This window comes from Lissotriton vulgaris, chromosome 2_1, assembly GCF_964263255.1.
Source record: "Lissotriton vulgaris chromosome 2_1, aLisVul1.2, whole genome shotgun sequence".
NCBI lineage: Eukaryota > Metazoa > Chordata > Amphibia > Caudata > Salamandridae > Lissotriton > Lissotriton vulgaris.
In genome coordinates, this window is record NC_141687.1 from 2,077,123,819 (window position 1) to 2,077,142,738 (window position 18,920).

Genomic DNA, 18,920 nt, shown 5'->3' on the forward strand with positions numbered 1-18,920 from the left:
AGTAAAAAAAGAAAAAGAAAAAGAAAAGATAAAAGCAAGGCCAGCACAATGATGGGTGTGAGTGCACGCATGCATCATCACATGTGCATACTAAACCGTCATGATGCTACGGCATTATGACATATGTGCAAATGCGTCACCATGCATGATCATGATGAGATAGGACCAGCTGGCATTCTTTGAATATACTGTTCCAATGTGTCGAACACCCATTCAGAGCAGTGAATCAAAATAGTTTAAAACGTTGTTTCTTTCTTTCTGTGCATGCCACATAATGACTATTCAAAACAGCAAATGACAGCTTCCAAGCTTTTCCACAACAATTGGAAACAAATGTTTTATTATAAGAATGGTGGGGGGTGGAGGCGAGCAACGTAGGACTAGGTAGAGGAGAAGCAGCAGAGAGTTGGTGTTGGGAGCTAAAGGCAAGCTTAAGGTCGAAAGAAGCCATTACATTTTTTGTTTTAAATGCCTGGGTGGAGGAAGCTGTGGACGGGGGGGGGGGGGGGGGAGGGGTGGTACTGGGCACAGTGGATGGACAAAAACTGATTGCCTAGCTTGGGGGTGAGAATTGAAAGGGAAAGCAAAAAGTAAGCACACATTGAGGAAAAGAACAAATCACGTGCATGCACTCACATTGAATGCAGATAGCAAAAGAAAGAAGTGGTTACCCTGAATTTTAAAAGTGGAAAGATACAAGTAAAAGAATGGTGGAGGGACGAATATATTAAAAGGAAGGAAAGCCATTGAAGAACAAGCAAGCCAGCCAATCATGAATTACAACCTTACCGAAAGCCCACTGTAAGTAATGTATTGTCCACATTAGATCTTCAAGAACAGATACTGAGAAGGTAAAATATAGCTATAATATGGCTAATATGGATATAGGCAAGACCTAACAAGGACAAAATAAATGGGCAGGAGTTATTTCAACCGGCCCATCAACACATCCCTAACACACCAAAAAGCAGTCCTGCCAAGTTTCCCTGGTCCATGCGTGATGTGTTGCTCCGGTCGAGGTTTTTTTGTGAACTCTGGGCTTTGTAGTCTTGTTTATCCCATTATATAGCTGGGCTACAAGTCAGAGGATTCAAAGAAAAAAGATGTAGAGAAGCTCATCACTCATTGACCAAGTGGCGTAGCAACAGCCCTTGTGCAGGGGGTCGAGCTCCAGGGGGCCCTGCACGCACAGTACAGCGGCGCAGAGAGCTTCAGAATGGGTCCGGTGCAAGCTGGGGAGGGGGGGGGGGGTGAGTTGGGGGCCTCCTTTTGGTACTTTGCAGGTGGGCTCCCTAAAGTTTTATTATGCCACTGCGTTGTGCTGCAGAAACTTGACAGCTGTGAGTAACAGTTCAAGAGTTTTCAGCACTGAGTAGTTGCAAGACGGCTTAAAGAAAGGCTGCACATCAGAGGGCAGAGTGAGTCAGTTTGGTGGGGAGTGTACAAGTGGCGGAATACAGGCCCCTGCAGCCCACATGGTGCGGGGGCCCCACAAGCCGCAGGGGGCCCCCTCAGCACAGTACTCTGGCCAGAGGGCTCCTGATTGACTCCGGAGGAAGCCTCTCCACCAGGGCCAGACAGGCCGTAGCAAGCACCGGGTATTTCCCCAGTGGGCCACCAGGGTGTGGGACGGTTTTTGGCCCCTGGGGCAATTTTCTTATCGGGGTCCAGCAATATCGGCCCCCTGTAACAAAATCAGCCAGCAAACAGCTCGGCTGCACCTCCCCTGCCCCACAGGAGGGCCGGCTGAGCAGCTTGCCAGGGCCATTTACGGTTCCCAGTCCGGCCCAGCCCTCCACGTACCTTGCAGATGGGCCTCCCTCAGGTTTTGTTACACCAGTGGGGTGTACCCTTTACAGGCACGCCCGCTCACTCAGATGAAGGTTTACCCGTGTGCAGCTACATGGAGGTCTGCTTCTGTCTGTACTGATGACTTTTGATACTGCAATCACGTGACTAATGTATGTGCTCCTTCCGAGTCAGCAGTTATAGACGGTAGACCAGGAAATTGCTGCGGAAGCTGAAATTAAACCTTTTTTTGTTTCCTTATCAACAGTAAATCAGAACAGAGGCTGAGAATGAAAAAACATCGATAACACAAGAAACTGAATTCTAACCCAAATGTGTAACATAGTCAACAGCTATTCTCATTGTAGAAACCTGTTTGAAAGGGTTATGTCATTGTGAATACACGGTTTTGCAGAAGGATTCGCTGGATTACGAAGTAATCACTGCCTAGCAGACAACTCCACCAGCTCAATCGAGTGGCACCTCGGCTCCACCAAGTCACGTTCACATTCCACCTCCATTCAGCGGTTAGTTTGTTTTCTGAAAACAAGCATTAGCTTAGCACGCCAGGCCCACTTTCCAGGGCCTCTAAAATGCAAGGTTTTCCATGTGTGCGTCACAAAGACTCTGCATGAAAGCAATTGGGCCATGCATTGAGTAGCAGACTTGGCATTTCTTCCTGCTGTCTGCTATGTGTCACTTCAAACTGTGTCCATGCAGGCATAAATGCAGGGTAGCAAAGGTAAATGCTGCATTGCAGAGTTTGTTTACCTTCTGGTGATCAGGAAAATCAAACCCAAGGAAAGAAAACGAAAGCAAATCAGTTTGAAATGCAATGTGAATATATCAAAGCAAATGAGTAACAACAAATCATTTATACACAATGTTTACACTTGATAAATTGCTCTTCACACTTTAGAACCTCCTTTTGATTTAGAGAGGAAGCATTAGCCAGCTCATGTCATTAAAGCCACGGTGCCTGCTTTTTGATTTCCATTAGCATTAACATAGTAAATGGGTCACCATTTATTTAGATTCATTTGCACAAACCTGGCTCAAAACCTAAACCTGAAAAATGTAAAGGAAAACGCCACTACCATATAAGTAAAGGATGCTATGTGCTACTGGAGGTCCCGAAAGTAGTACTTTCCATTAAGTCATAAAGTTCCAAACCTAAAAATGTTTAGTTTCTGAACTAGCCTAAATAATTCTGTTTCCAACACTTTGTGGCAAATGGTTATTATACGTGTGCTGCTCTTAATCTTCTGTGCTAGTGAAATACTCCAATCTAGCAGGTCGTGCCCACATTCAGAGGAAGGGAAGGCTAACATGGAGTGCAGGCAATGCTTACAGAGAGGATTCGCGCCTTTAAAGGATACAATGAAAGGGGTGCGCGAGTACAACCCTGGGTACTACTTTCACAATAGTTGCAAATGGTGGCAGCCATTTCGAGGCTAACACGTTCTTTATGGTCCAGAACGCCCTTACTAGGCCATTGAGAATACTCAGTTGCTGCAGCCAAGATTTTATAGCCAGAATTTATGGGAACCTTTGGAGATTATTTGTTAGCTTTTTTGGACATGCATTGGGTCTGATTTGTATATGGTGAAGTATTGTAGGAATCCAACCGTAGTCTGGAAAGAAACTCTTTGTTACAGTACTGCTTTAAAGATATCGTTTGTGGTGTGTACACATATTTTTTTTGCACACCTTTGCTTATGAATGAGAGGAATGAGATGTTTCTCACTTAAAATTTTTTTAATGCTTTCTCATGATGCATATATTATATGAAAGTAGAGTAGAGATATGAGATTAGGGAAGTCATCAATCTGTGGCAATATCAATTTACAGTTTCAGTAAAACCTTGGATATATATTCAAACTAGAAGTGTATTCTCCCAAACCTAAATGTAGTTATCAGTGGAAGGAGAACGATAATTCCAAATCCTTATGAGTGATTTCATATATTTTATTGATGTTTCAGATATCAGAAATGTCAGAGTTTCACAAGAAAACTGAGAGTCTAAGACCTAGAGATATCCTAGAATTTTACCATTAATAATGGCATGTTATGGTCTCTGCATTCTATTGATAACATATTAAAGATCTTATTTTTATCTTTGGATAACTGCTATCACCCGCTAAACGTCAGTGCCAGCAGGGCAATTAGTCAGAGCGGTGATGTCCAGTGTCTCTGCTTTCTTTCTTATCCATTTCCCCTTTCCCTTGGCCAGCAGCTAACAAACAAATTCCCCTCATGTATGGCTGGCTGTGAATTCTGAGATATGCAGAAACATTCATCACTTCTACTGAGTTCTGTCTAATAGATGAGTGTTTTCTGACACAAATTAGTTCCATGACAAAAGTAAGTGCAGGAGACCTGAGGCTTACATTTGCCAACCTGAAAAAAACGAACAACACTAATGGAAGTTTAATTCTCCCATTTTATATTACAGGTATTAAGCAGTAATACTAAATAGGTATAAAGCAACATACAGGTGTGTAATTAATCCATGTTTACTATTTAGCATTCAGTGATTGTGCAGGCATTATATGAGCACTACCTTAGGGGTGGAATTAGGGAGCTAATTTCTCGGTACTGATGAAAAGCCATGGAGATTGGCTTCAAACATGTAGGTCCGTAGGAAGGCACATACATTACCACCTAGACTTCCCACTTTTTTGATCATATGCCTAGAGGATAGATTAAAGGATTCACCAACCTACAAGGAAGTTATTTTTAATGCTCTACACAAGACCCCTCCCACTCTTATTTGCTTCGATCATCATAATATACTACTCAGTGCTCCCACGTACCTCGTAGGTTGCAGCACACCCCGTTCCGTTGTGGAACAGGAAGAACCAGAAGATGAAGAATGCCACCAAGGCGCAACCCTAGTGGGTAAGGGATAATCCTGTGGAGGGTTAGCTCACGCCAGAATAGACAGGCCTTCTTTTGTTTGTTGGAACCTGATCAGTAGGAGGGCGGGCATTTTTGTTAAGTTTTCCTCTTACCTCCCCCTGTGTTTTAATGATGTAAACTGTGGTCTTGTGTTCCAAGTCAATAAAGCCTGAAAAGGTTTTACATACACACATGGAGTTCCTGTGGAGCTGGCTGCTATTGCAAAAAGCTAGATGCAAATTCTAACTTATGAAAAATGCAAAGAACCAGTTAGGATAGTGAAATTGTAAGCACACTTTTGGATATTTACTTGCATCTCATGCCTCTGCAGATGAATAGGGTTTTTCTTGGTAGTCCATAGCCCTGAAAAGCAATCAAGATCGAATGACATGGATTTTTTACTTAAAATGAGAAATATCTTATTTTTGCATGGGTGCCATAGGGTGTGGGGTAACTGTGTTAACCTAATTATAATTGTTATTGAAGTTCGTAGATGTGTAAAGGAATTTTAGATGCTGGGAGACTAAAAGGTAGCATTGAAAAGTGTACATTGTTGTTTATAATGCTCAGCTCTAGACCCTTCTGAGGAAAGGTAAAAACTCAGGTCTGTTGAGGTGGCACTTCATGCTGAGCCCATCAAACAGTCTAATGCACACCCTACTGTTAGATGGGTGGGATCTAAAATCATGGCCTGTACCTCTCCTGTACAGTGCTGTATGTCAGCCATTTAAAACTACTGTTGTGCCCTGCATCAAAATAACTGCTTGTTTCAAATAAAATATGTTCAGGTCCTTTGCCACCAATGAGGTTTTTGTTATTATCAGTTTGTACTTGTATAAGGCAGTGAGGACAGAAGTGGGCCACTGGCCAGCACGTTATGAAAAAAATCCTTTGAATACTACCGGTTCTGTGCTGTGTGTGTGTGTGAGCACATGCCTATATGTGTGAAAGCTAAGAGCACCCTGGGTACAGCCTGAATGTGGCATACTGTTAGCATCCGTAGTACAAGGATGGCCACACTAGTCTCCAATATTTAAAGTCTCTCACACTTCCAAGAGACTAGCGTGAGAGACTTTAAATATTGGTGGAAAAATAGAAAAATCTTAAGCTTTTGTTTTGAGAAAATTGGTTTATTTTTCTCTAGAAAACCACCGTCGTCCATTGGGCATCTTGCAAACATTCGTTGTACCCACAGATGTCTTTACTGCACATCCATATACTATTCCATCCCGCTTTCCATAGAAACATTTAATTTGCAGAAACTTTTCTTTGGCCCAGAGAGGAGAACAACAGTTCTCATTGCAGGACATGTGAATATCAATCCATCCCTCATTATTTGTCTGTTCTAAATTCATTCAAAGGAGCGGTAATAATGACCTCACTTCTGCATTTCAGCACTCGACCTGAATAAAACTCATATTTCAACAAGGATCCATTATTTGACTGTGCATGAAAATTATGCCTAGAACCCTCAAGTAAACTATTATCCAAAGTATAACAAAATTTCTTATCTACGAGGAAAGTTATTAACCATTAACTTGTTTAGAATTTAGATCATTGGAACTGTCAATTGACAGTAGGAGGTTCCTCAAGGTAGACCTTACTTTTCTATTTCAAATATACTGCAGTTGTACAATCAAATAATGCACAGTATTTTTCATCCAGTTAATATTTTAAAAGATCTTAAATTTCATTGAGAAACTGTTCGACATTCAAGCAAATATTTGACAAGGCTTCATTTATACAAGAAAATAATTCACAACACTAACCTTACTTGATTTAATAACCTTGATTTGTTCTTCAAACACAGTATCCTTGTTCTTTTCCAAAAATCCATCACATTGATACTCAACCTAAAAATAAATTAAACACATTTTATTTTTCCATGCTTATTATTTTAAGATGGTGACAGGTCATTAAAAAAAGTTTTAAATAATAGAAGATGACTTTCATGCAAAGAATGTAATTTTTGTTTAAGCAAGTGAACTTGTGTAAGCACATATTGGGATCACATCGTAACAGCAAAATAAAATATTTGCAAAACATGATGGTAAACACTTGGACCACTGGCGTTGACTTTTTGCATGCCAGGTGAACAACCCTTCTTAAGTTATTATATGTTTGCCGATTTTAAAAGAATACTGGCGAATCCATTTGAATCAGACCTGGAAGAATGTGTTCTAATACTGTAGCCAATAGTTTTGTAAAAATCTTGACATTTATATGAGGCTTGGCTGTAGTCCTGTAGAAGGTGCAGAGTTTGGTGGATTTACCATGGTTGAATATGAGGCAGATGTTTGCTTCTGGCATCATGGGAGTGACCCCCATTTCCTTTGAGGATGGCGGGGTCAGGAGAATTGTGAAAGCTTTCTTGAAACTACCTGTATCCCATCCGTGTCTGGCGCCTTACTAATCCTCAGCTGTTTTGACATTCATTTTTAGAAAAATATGATTACATTACTTTAATTAATTCAATATATAACTTTTAATTTGTGTAAATGAATAAGAAATCAACATAGGTAGGCCTCTATTTTTAAATTACAATCCGGAAAAATAATGTTTTATTAATTATTTTTAGATGAATTTAAGATTTGATCCAAAGTTAAGTTAATAGTGCTGTAGCATTTTTAAAATATACAATAATAATATTTAATATACAAATATATTGACTGATATTTTTGTGAGTTAAATAAACTTTTTACTTTTCCCAATAGTTTACCATAAGAAGGCTCCACAGTTGGAGTGGAGATCTTAATCTTAAAGTATACAGAAAATGAGAAGCATCTGTTACACTTTATAATACATTAGTAATAATATATGTTGATGTCAATTATTACTTAATATTAATTTGATAAATGTATTTTTAAAAGTAGAACAAAATTGTAAAAATGATACAGGACTATCAAACATGATCAGCTACTAAACACAAAATTTAGCTTTTTTAATTCACTTGACTCACACGGCCCCGATATTTCCTTTCTAACAGAAACCTAAAAGAATAGGTTCTCCGACCCAGACTTAGCTAAGGCACTCCCTTCAGGATATGCCATCACCAGGTCAGATTGAGAGGGAAAACAAGGTGATGGATTAGCAATCATTTACAGAGACAGTTTTGATATGATCTGTGAATCTTCCACAATGTTTGGCCGTGAAGCCCTTGCTTTTAATTGTAAACTAATCCAAAATACCAGGTATTACGGTCTAAGTATTTATAGTTACCCCAAACCTAAAACGAAATTTCTTAAAGCCCTCAGTGACTACCGGAGACAAGTATACAATACACAAATAACATCATATTAGGGGATTCTAACTTTCACCTAGACGATATAGCCAACAAAAATTCCAAGGTGCTCATTGATAATATGACTAATGTTGACTTAAAGTTATTGATGAACCTTCCTACTCATATTGCGGGTCACACTCCGGATGCAACATTTTCAAATCACCTAGACTTACAATTTAAGGGGTACCCTTCCGGTTACTTGGTCTGATCATGTGGTTGTACGATTTAGCATCCTTACTACAGCAATAAAATTGATGATGTCGAACATCGGACAAGTTAAATCCTCCGGCCTGGAATAAAATTGATAGGAAAGGTTTTACCGAGACCTTAGAATCCTGTTTAACAGTGCTGACTGATGACCACAATGAAGCGGTGGCTAGGTACTCCAATTTGATCAATGTGGTATAAAATAAACTACCCGCGCTTAAGATTGGCAAAAACCACAGCTAATGCCCTGGTACTCGATAAGGCTCAGTAAACTAAAAAGAATGTGCCGGAAAAAGAAGAATGTTTGCAGTAGCAATTACTCCTCAGTATAAAAAACAAAATATATACTCCTTATTTCTGAATACAAGACATTGATGAAGCAGAAAAAAAACTAATATGTACAGACAAAATTACATCGGCAAGCAATTCCTCTAGGGAGCTTTTCAAAAAAGTGAAGATGGTCTCATGCCCCCCCCACAATCATCAACAGCTTCATACAGAGTCAACATTTCTGTGACAACTTTTCGGAATTTCTGAAAAATCAAGTAACGGTTGTTTGTTGGGATTTTAACGTGAGCTGTAGTACCAATCCTCCACCCCTAGGAGATGCCCCCTCAGATATCCATACTCACACCTTTGACATTTTCTGCTTCTCACAACTGAAAGAGCGGTCAGTCAACCTGATAAGGCTTACTTAATCAGGGGCTCTATCCAACCCTTTTCCACCAAAGGTCCTCAAAGAGCTAGCAGTAACCTTAGTCTTTCCTCTCACCACATTGTTGAAAACATTGTCAACAGGAGCATTTTAACCCGAGAATGGGAAAAAGCGTTGATCCTCCCACTACACAAAAAAAAATCACTAAATACAAATGAAGAAAAAATATATTGTTCTGTTTCTCCCTGCGCCAGCCAAAATGTTTGAGAAACTCATGAATATGGTTCTCTCTGAATTTCTAGCCGAAACTGAAATCTTGGACATAACACAAGTTGTCTTTAGGAAAGCACATTGTACAGAATCTGCTCTTGTGGTGGTCACGAGGAGAGTCATGAAATCATAGATAATGGTGTTAAAGCTGCGGTGGTCCTCTTACACCTCTCTGCAGCCTTTGACACTTCAAGCCATTCGGTTCTGAAACAATGCCTAGTGGAGATAGATATTGGAGGCTCAGCTCTCAATCTTGTATGCTCTTTCCTTAGTGACAGATTGCAATCAGTCTCTTTTGGAAGCTTTACCTCCAAACCTTTTTCCTTACCCTGTGGTGTTGCGCAAGAGACTTCATTGTGCCCATTGTTCAACATTTATGTGGCTCCACTCACACACCTGATCAGATCCTTTGGCTTTTGAACTATCTCTTACGTGGATGGCATACACATAGTTGTGTCGATTACTAGCAATAAGCAGGAGGTTGCTCTACATTTCAATAACTGTATGAGAGCTATTGTCGGTTGGATGAAAAACCAGTGATTTAATTTAACCTCAGAGAAGACGAAGGTGTTCCTTTTTAGGAAGGACACTCCTTCTGGTGGCCACTGACTCTTGGCCCTCTTCTCACTCCGGTCTTCAAAGTGAAAAATCTGGGAGTTATTTTCAACTCTCAACTCACTTTTGTTTTACCAGACTCAACTGCTGATCTCTTCTTGTTTTTTTCTTTTAGAAACACTTAAGAAAATCTTGCCATTCATTTCGTATGAGCATCAGAAAACAGTCAAAGTCTCTCTGGTACTGTCGAGGTTGGATTATTGCAAAACCCCATATATGGGCATGCAGGATAGCATTCCAAAAAAACTTCAAATACTACAGAATGCAGCAGCACGCCTCCTTAAAAACATCAAGAAGTCTGATTCAACCTCAAAAGCGCTGGAGAAGCTATGTTGGCTCCCCATCAAAAAGAGAGTGGCACTTCACTTCACTTTGGATTGCATATAAAGCCCTCTACAATGTAGCCCTAGAATACCTTAAGAAAGAATTCTCGTGGTATTCCCTCATAATATGTCTCCACTCATCAGGCTCCATGACAATGTTGCTTCCTAAAATTAACAAAGCCTCCTGGAGTGGCAGAAGTTTCATTCATGCCACTTCCCAGTTATGGAACCAAATGCCTTGGGACTTGAGATACCATCCAAGTCTGCAGATTTTTAGAAAGCATCTCAAAATGTGGCTATTTTCTTTCCCTTGATGTACACCTCAGATTAGAAGCCCTTCTGCTTCATTGGAAAATGAATAATCTCTGGGTAAGGTTCAGGTATAATCTTTAAATCTGTGATATGAGATGCATGGCAATGATTTTCAGAGTTTAGCATGACAAATCCCACAAACATACAATCACAATCTAAACTCATTTTAAAACAAACATGTTTGTGAAACATACTGCAAAATTAAAATGATACATGATATAGTTGATAACCATTGCTGCATTAAAAATGTCATCATTTATTTAAACGGTACTAGTGATTTAACAACATCAAGACTGTTTTTACAAATAATGCATTAACATCTGCTTTGATATACGTCTCTTGTGACCCTGAAAGTGCAGTTCATCATACCACGTTCCTCTATTAGGATGTTGGGCAACAGTCACATTTAAGTAAATTACATCAATGTTAAACAAAACTCAGGAAATGTGAGGGTAAAAGCAAATGCTCTAATTCAGCTGGATTTGGCTATCAACACACATGTACAGTACACAAAAAATTATACATACTTATAAAAAAATATTTTGTTTAGTGTCATGCTATTTTAAAAATACATATGCAACAGAAAGGGACAAATCTATAATGTGATATGAGATCTTTACCTTGTCTGCAAAGTGCAAAATGATAAAAGCTTGGTTCGACATGCGTGGCTTCTCAAAGTGTACAGATTTGTTTACGTGAGTGTTGTACAATTTCTGAGCCCACGTTTTATCTGTTCCTTTAGGCATCTGTGTGGGAAGGAAGTAAATAGTTATTAAAATCTGACATTTCTACCTCTTTCTGTTTTAATTATGTACAAAATGTATATGATTAGCTTTTAGGGACACACAACTCTCCTTGTAATGCTGGCATCTACACCTCATAGGGACCTGCATTGGCTCAATCAAATTAAATCCGGGTTAGTGAGACTGTAAGGGAACGAAATGTCTACCACGAACATACTTTGTTTGTAGTCCTTTGCTCCGTCATTGCTCCCAGTATATGGAGGATCAGTGACTGATATGAAAGACATGTCCTTTAGAGTAACAGTAGAGGTCTTTACAAACTTTAACACGTTCTCCACAAAGATAGCTTGTGCAGTAACAATTACCTCAAGCAAAACAGAAATCTAAAACTGGGAGCTGAAGCACAAGATGCAAAGCTCGCCCATGTCCCCGAAGCAAATCTCCAAGACACCAGGTACATCCTTGCCTACTTTATACTTATTTTATCAATATATTTGCAATGGGTTGACATACATATTGTTAAATATAGAATATGAAGTTAGAGCTATAGAAAATAATGGAATGCAAAGTAATGCACTTACAAACATTTGCCAATGAGGAAATAAGAGCATATGCTTATCTCAGAATTTATTCATCATTAATATTTCTTGCAAGTGTGTGACTGATGCTGGAATGCACATTCTTATCCCTCCACGATAGGCACAAATGAAACAACTCCTGCCTTTTCAGAGATTATAAATGATATGACGGATCACATTGTAGTAGTCCACCTTACTAGAATGAGTTTTCATTGAGTGAGGCAACACTATGCCACTGCTAGTATAATGTTTTGTTCTCCAATAATTTTAACCTGCCTACTCCTTCCTGCACAACCGGATCTAGACCAAACTTTACATTTTGCAGATGATAAGCAACTATACAATGAATTGATGGGAACATATTGCATTTATGGGAAGATATTGGGGCGAGGGATAAGATAGAAGAACTGTGGCAAGGAAGAATATAACTCAGAGTAGTGAAGATTACTGGTACTGTAATCACATGTTTCTTTCTCATCACAGTTCTGCATACAATAAGTAGCAATCCGTTTCTGACAAAAAATATGCACACTCATATTACTAGCACAAGCCTGTGTTTAATGAGGAGCAGCCCGTATCTTCAAAAACCTACTGATTAGATCACTTTAACCTACAATAACTGTAATAAGACAATCCTTCCACTAGTCTGTAGTGCTAGTCGATCTTGGCACACAAGTAAATGTGAAACAGATTTCATGCAATGACACGGTTTGACTTGTGTTTCAAGATATAACCATCAACGGGTAGAGTAACCCTACAAAGGGCCACCAAGGCCTTAGCAGTGGAATATTAACCTCGATGCAGTTTTAGGAGGCTTTTGATCTATCTTAATTACTCTAAAAGTGAAAAAAATGCTACCATCTTACAAAACCGAGTCTAATATTCCATAAAAGTTAGATTACTCTTACCCAAATCCAATGTATATAAATGTATCTCTGCCATTGATGCCGGCTTTGGACTAAAAAGTAAGGTATCACCAAATCCTGCTCCAAATGAAAGCTAGAAATAGCCTTAGGCTTAATGCGCAAAAACACCCCTATTGAAGAAAACCTCAAGTTTGTTTCAGAATCCACTAAGGCACCCAGTTCCCAAATTCTGCAAGAGGAACCAACTTGTGTGTCACAGTATTGAAGGTCACCTCAAGAGCTCAAATGTATGGTTCTATCCATAGCAGGATTAGATCTAAGTACTAAAGGTTTCCTGAGCTAAACACGATGCAAACTCCTTGTAGCCAGACCTTCAACAACAGCTACAATGTCCCAAGACTCAGAAAAGGTCCTTCAGCATGAAAACAGCAAACTCCATTACAAACCCCTCACAGAGGAATTCTAAAACGAGCTATATATTTTACACTCTAAATCGCGAAACCTTTGATAATCATAAAATAACCAAATTTAACCAGTGCCAGATATAAGCAGTTAAATTAGCCTCATGTTATGAATCCTGAACATAGACAGACAGTTCTCTTGAAGAACCCAGCCCATGGTATCCTATCCTCTCTATGGCCAGTCAAAGCCACTGGAAGACTGGAAGGGAAAGACTCGCATAGCACAGGGTGTACAGAGGCACAGCAATCCTCTACCAAAGCTCTAACTTGGGTTTCTTGAGTAGCAGATACCATGGTTGACATGGCTAGCAATGGCCCGCTAGCATCACAGCATCAACAGCAATTCTGGAAAGAAAAGGGTTGAAAGCATAATGAAGAATCTCCAGATAATCGAATGAAAAGACGTCTAACGTCAAGGGAATGATGTGTGATGTCCTAGAGCAAAATACTATAAAGAGTGCATACCTTTGTGTGCATAGATTTAGGCCACATAGAGCCAGTTCACTCAGTCAGCTCCTTTAAGGCACAGGCAGAGAATAGCTTTAAAGTACTGAGGTGATCTGCTTCCCCAGAGGATATTGTGACTTTGAAACAAATCAGATTCTGCATTGCCTTATGACATCTCCACAGCAAATAACAACACATAAACACCATTCAATAAGCTCCTAACCGCCTCAATTTAGAATTTTTACCTAGACTACTTGCACCAGAATCTTGGGAGCAAACGTTAGAAGAGCATGGTGCATCATCAATAGTTCCTTCCTGCTGGAAAAATGTACTTATCCTGCAGCTGTTGCACAGAGTGATCTTCTAGGCTTGTCGTCCTTCAGCACCCTCCAATTGACATAAGTGCAGGGTACAGAAAGATGTATGATTTTCTATAACCAACGAACAAGTCAATTCCTCTCTGACAAGCTGGAATACTGGTACAGGTGCTGGAAACTAGAAAGCAATAAGATCCAAGATCCTTTCGATATAAAACCAAAGGCATAAAGAGTAGTTTAGCCACTAGGGTACCTCAGTACAGGCCGCCATTTCACCTTCAACTCTGTGTCAGTTTCACACAGGTAGCACCGGTCTCATCTTTGGATGTGTCATCCCAAACTGCAACTTGATCCCACTACAAATACGACTGTACCACCTCTTGATGTTACTCCATTTTCTATAAGTTTTATAGTTATGGTTTTTCTTATATTGACCGGGATGAGAATTGCATTCGGGTCGTTATCTCGGACAAGTGTTTCATCCGCTACGAGTTGGCCTGCTAGTCTACCTCTGTCTCTTTCGTCCTCACTGGCTGACATTTTTACTGACAGAAAGTTTGCAGAGCAGGTTTTGAGGAAACAAAGATTAGGTGCACAATATTTTGGAACACTGTATCCTTCAACGTTGACTGTACCGAAAACTAATACATAGGAATCTCTTCCTACTAAGTTCTGGCGAATATTAACCTTTCACCCACTCCAGACGTCTATTGGAGTTTTTTCGGGAAAAAGGGGTCTGTGTGAAAAGCACGACTGAGTTACTCTAGTATCTTACGTTAGATTATCGCCTTACCAAACGTTGGGCGCCATGTAGTGTAGTTCCTATATTCCCAATAGGCTTTGCGAATTGGAATAACATAAACGGCAGTTTAGACGTAGGACTGAGGTCGACTAGGTCTCTAATGAATATGTTAGACTTAATTAGGTATGCCAGCTAGCTCAGAGGTCACTAGAAACTTTCTTGAATGAACAGGGAGGAGTTAACTTCCCTGATTTAGACATGAAGGGATTAGTTTCTGACAACCGCATAAACATGACAACTTTGCTCCACCAGAATAAGGAGTATATCTCCAGAGTCGTGTGAAAACAATAGATAGCTATTTCACTCAGTCAACTGTGCATACTTAGTTTCACCAGAGTGCAGAGAAACAGAGAGTCGGGCGTTTTCAATAAAAGGTGTTATTAATTGAGCAGTCTTCTTTCTCATGCAAGAGAAATGAATTGCCACAATTGCAATACTTGTTATAAAGTAAAGTGCGTACAGTAAAAGGAGTATTATAAGATAATACTGTAAAAGCATTGATATGGTTTCTGAGCCATATGATACTTAAAACGGATAAAATATATACAATTACATACAATGATAAAAGTTGACTAAACGTACTCAACTGGTGCTTCTAAATACGCCTACCCCAGTGTACCTAACCTAAGCCTAGTACGTGGGAAGGAGTAAGGGAGTTGCAGTTTAAGTTAAGTTAGTTTTGCCAAGAATCTGACTCAAGAATTCTCTAAGGGTTTAATCATCTCCATACCTTGGTTTTAGAATGAAGGAGGTCTTGTATCTCGTTCTCAGGACTCGATCTCCCAGTAACCCGTAAGGGTGACTGGAAACACTGGAACTGGATTTTCTCGGCATGAGAAAAAGACAGCGTCTTTCTCAGTGCGTCAAATGGGAGGAACGGCTTCCTTCGGCACTCGCATCAGCTGGGCTTCGGATAAGTAGATAGCCACTCTGCTCCAAACCACCGTGTGTTGCTTAAGGCAAACGCTGGTATATTTATACCTGGAAGGTGCCGTGTTTGATGTAAGGTTGGACATAAGACGTCAATAAAAGATGTCACTAAGAACTGGCCGTTCTTTCGGACTCGCAGGAGTTCTAGGACAAATCAAAACAAAAGCATGGGGAATTCCCAGGTTGCTGAAGGTTTGGTTTGTTTAAAGAACTCGTTGTACTTTCTAGGAGTCTAAGGAAGTAGCCTCGTCGTATTTGGACTGCATTGGCTATTACTAAATATGGATATGATTCTTATGCCTTTATAAGGATATGATTTGTTATAACCACATAAGGGCATAAATCGGGAATATTCGATTAGGGTCCTAGATACGTTCACAACAATATAGGAACAAATCTGCATCTCCTGAGATGCACTGCTCCTTCCATATGTGCCAGAACATTTGAGAAACACTAACTGCTGATGTCAGACTAAATGGCAGGGTAACAACCTGAAGGATATGACCACCAATCGTGAAACAAACTAAAACATCAGGATGAATAGGAAGATGTAGGTAAGAATAAATGTGGTCAAGAGAAACTTAAAATTCCCCTGTTTACCCTAAAGAAATAATCATTAGGAGGAAACCCCTTCCTGAAAGGGTGTTATGGTACCACTGTGTTCACTTTTTTCAAATCTATGTCCAAACATAACTGTGCTTAGGACTTTTGCATCAAGTACACCATTGAGCATACACCTAACTAACACTCACAGTGACTGGCACCCTGGCCAGCTTCACGAGATGAGCTGAAATGACTTCTTCTAGAGCTCCTGGCTTCACTTGACTTTTTTGTATGGGATTTGTTACAGTTTCTGGTTCTTGCAGAGGAGAACTCAATGCTAAATGTTAACTTTCAGTTAATAGCTGCAACACCCACAGACCAGAGATGAAGGCATTCCAGACCTGGACAAAGTATTGCAGGAGACAGCTTACCTGACCTGAGACCCAGACTCCAAAAGGATGTCAGTGGCCTTGGAAGATGCCCTTTCAACAACCTGTAGGTGGAAAAATATCTTATGGATGTGCTTCAGGTTTCTCCTTTCTTCCCCTCCTAATTTAACAGTATAAGAGCATGCATACTATAGCAAAACTCTTCTGGCACTGCCACATCCATGTTCCAGTCCAGTGGATCGGTAGAGAATGCATACTTTGACAATAAATGGGAGAATATGCTTGCAATTTGGGGAGCCACCTTCAGAGTAGAAATTCCTCAAGTGGATAACGTTAGGGCAAGAAACACAGAAGGGATCTATTAGCTGTATCCTTCCATTAAGAGAGAAAGGCCTTTCCTGCTGCTTATGCTAAGGACGTCCATCTGTGGTTCATAGCAGTGGAATTGATCCAAACGTCTTCCCTAACAACTTTGTGAACGTGGCTGTCAAACTCCCCCTCTTGTAACGCAAAGTATGCATCCTTGTCTACCATAGTTCATTTAATTGGAGCCTCCTACTCTTGTTCCCATTCAGAGGGAGAGACTGCTTGATTTAGCAATTCCTGTTATCATTAACTAAGGACTAAAATGGGGCACCACAACACAATTCTGTTAAGGTTATCCTCATGGCTCAGGATGGATGGAAACAGGTTTTCCTCCCTCCATGACAAAAAGGCCTTAAGCACTGGTGTGGTACTTTAAAGTCCAAGGGGCCGGGATGTTTTTACTGACAACACACTATGTTTCCACATCCTGAGGCACTGCAAGCAAATACCAAATGTAAAAAAGCAATGCTTGCTACTGCAGCAAACATGTTGCAGCCCTGGAGACCACGCCGACCAGTATCTTCAACACTAATACACCTACGACCATACACATACCTAAATGTAATAACTGACATGTTCTACCACTAAACACATTGATGAAGTGACTAAAAGCCTGCCTTGAATGGACACAAATAAGAATAGCTTGGGATTGAATCTGATCCAGTTTAAGAAGGAAAAAGCAGGAGTGAAAGGGTTTTCCTTTTCTTTTTAAAAAAAAAAAGAAAAGAAGAAGAGGAAGATTGTTCTTCTCTTTAGATGAGACTTGGGGTTGCTTGTCTGGTCTGTAAAGGAAGGATGAGGTGGCAATAGGAGCAACCCTGGGCCTAATTCGGAGTCTCCTGGAGTTTGGTGCTTTAAGTCATTCCCAGGGGTTACCAATACCGGGGCATCAATTGCTCCTGGGGGTGGAGTTATCGAGTCTTAGGTGTGGGACCCCATGGGCCCCCTTATTGATTAGTAATTACAGGGGTAAATCTGGTCCCAATTTACATGATCATTCTGCATTTTTCACCAGTGTCTGAAATGGAATCTCCTGGTGAAAGGCACCAGATTTGGTTAGTTACAGCAGGCCACAACATTCCGATGGGGTCAGTAATTTAGCTAACAGTCCCATTGGAATTAAGAGACCACTTGTAAAAAGGCCCAATATGTTTTTAAGGGCATGTGAGGGAGGCTTACCTTGCATTCTTCATCCAACAAATCTAGAATTCCCATTTTGGCCTCTATGAGGTTTATACATGGCTGATTGTCATAGAATTTAATAAAGTCCCATGGGATTTGCTCCTTCAAATATTCTTCCTGTTCCAGTTTAAAGACATGCTGCATGAAAAACACAATCATGTATTAACAAACATATAAAATACAGACCATGGTGCATGAAAAACACAATCTAACAAACATGAAATAATGAACATGTTGCATGAAAAACAATCATATATTAACCAACATATAAAATACTGAATATGATTCAGAATAATTAATGTACTTTCATTAAATCCAAGAATTGGTTAAAGTACAACTCAACTACAAGAAAACACAAAGGGGGTCATTATAGACGCTGGGCTATCCTAGGAGGTAATTGCACACCTGCTAAATATAGAACAACACAGGGTATTAAATTAGTGGGAGAAAGGTGGTAATAGTGCATGGCTTCTCATGTTTCAAGGTGCACTGACTCACACTGTGCACTGTTTGCCACAGGATTTAGTGTCGGGTTTTCCTTGTGCAAAAAGGGCAGGGAGCACTAGTTGCACACCAGCTATAATCCCAATTTTGTCACAACTCTGAAATTTCACTCAAATAACGAGGGTGATGAAAAAAGAAACTGCAATACAAAACAAAGAACTTTGGATAGTATGTGTAAAGTAAATTGTGCAAATGAAACGTTTTCGGCCAACTGTATACCTTTTCTGATGTTGTGTCATTTTTTATTTAGAACGATATTCACTCTGCTTTTATACTATCACATTTTAACAACTGTATATTTAAATGCAATTACAATTACTACCCTTTGAGTGCTGTTCTTCCTTAGCCTTCATGCTTTCGAGCATACAAATGAATACACTTCCAACCCTTTCCTATCATACAGTGTATTGTTCTAAATAACCTACACGTTTAAAACCT

At 39.9% G+C, this 18,920-nt stretch overlaps 1 protein-coding gene across 5 annotated transcripts in view; it reads right to left on the reverse strand.

The window, feature by feature from the left end:
- The window catches only part of MYO5A (myosin VA), a 712,580-nt gene that overhangs the window by 190,457 nt on the left and 503,203 nt on the right, over positions 1–18,920 (reverse strand). For all 5 annotated transcript variants that reach the window (XM_086958311.1, XM_086958310.1, XM_086958309.1 and 2 more), the window contains exons 12-14: positions 17,976–18,116; positions 10,975–11,100; positions 6,459–6,542 (exon numbers count right to left, since the gene is read on the reverse strand). In XM_086958311.1, coding sequence (XP_086814437.1) covers positions 6,459–6,542; positions 10,975–11,100; positions 17,976–18,116 — 351 coding nt within the window. The remainder of the gene's footprint in view (positions 1–6,458; positions 6,543–10,974; positions 11,101–17,975; positions 18,117–18,920) is intronic.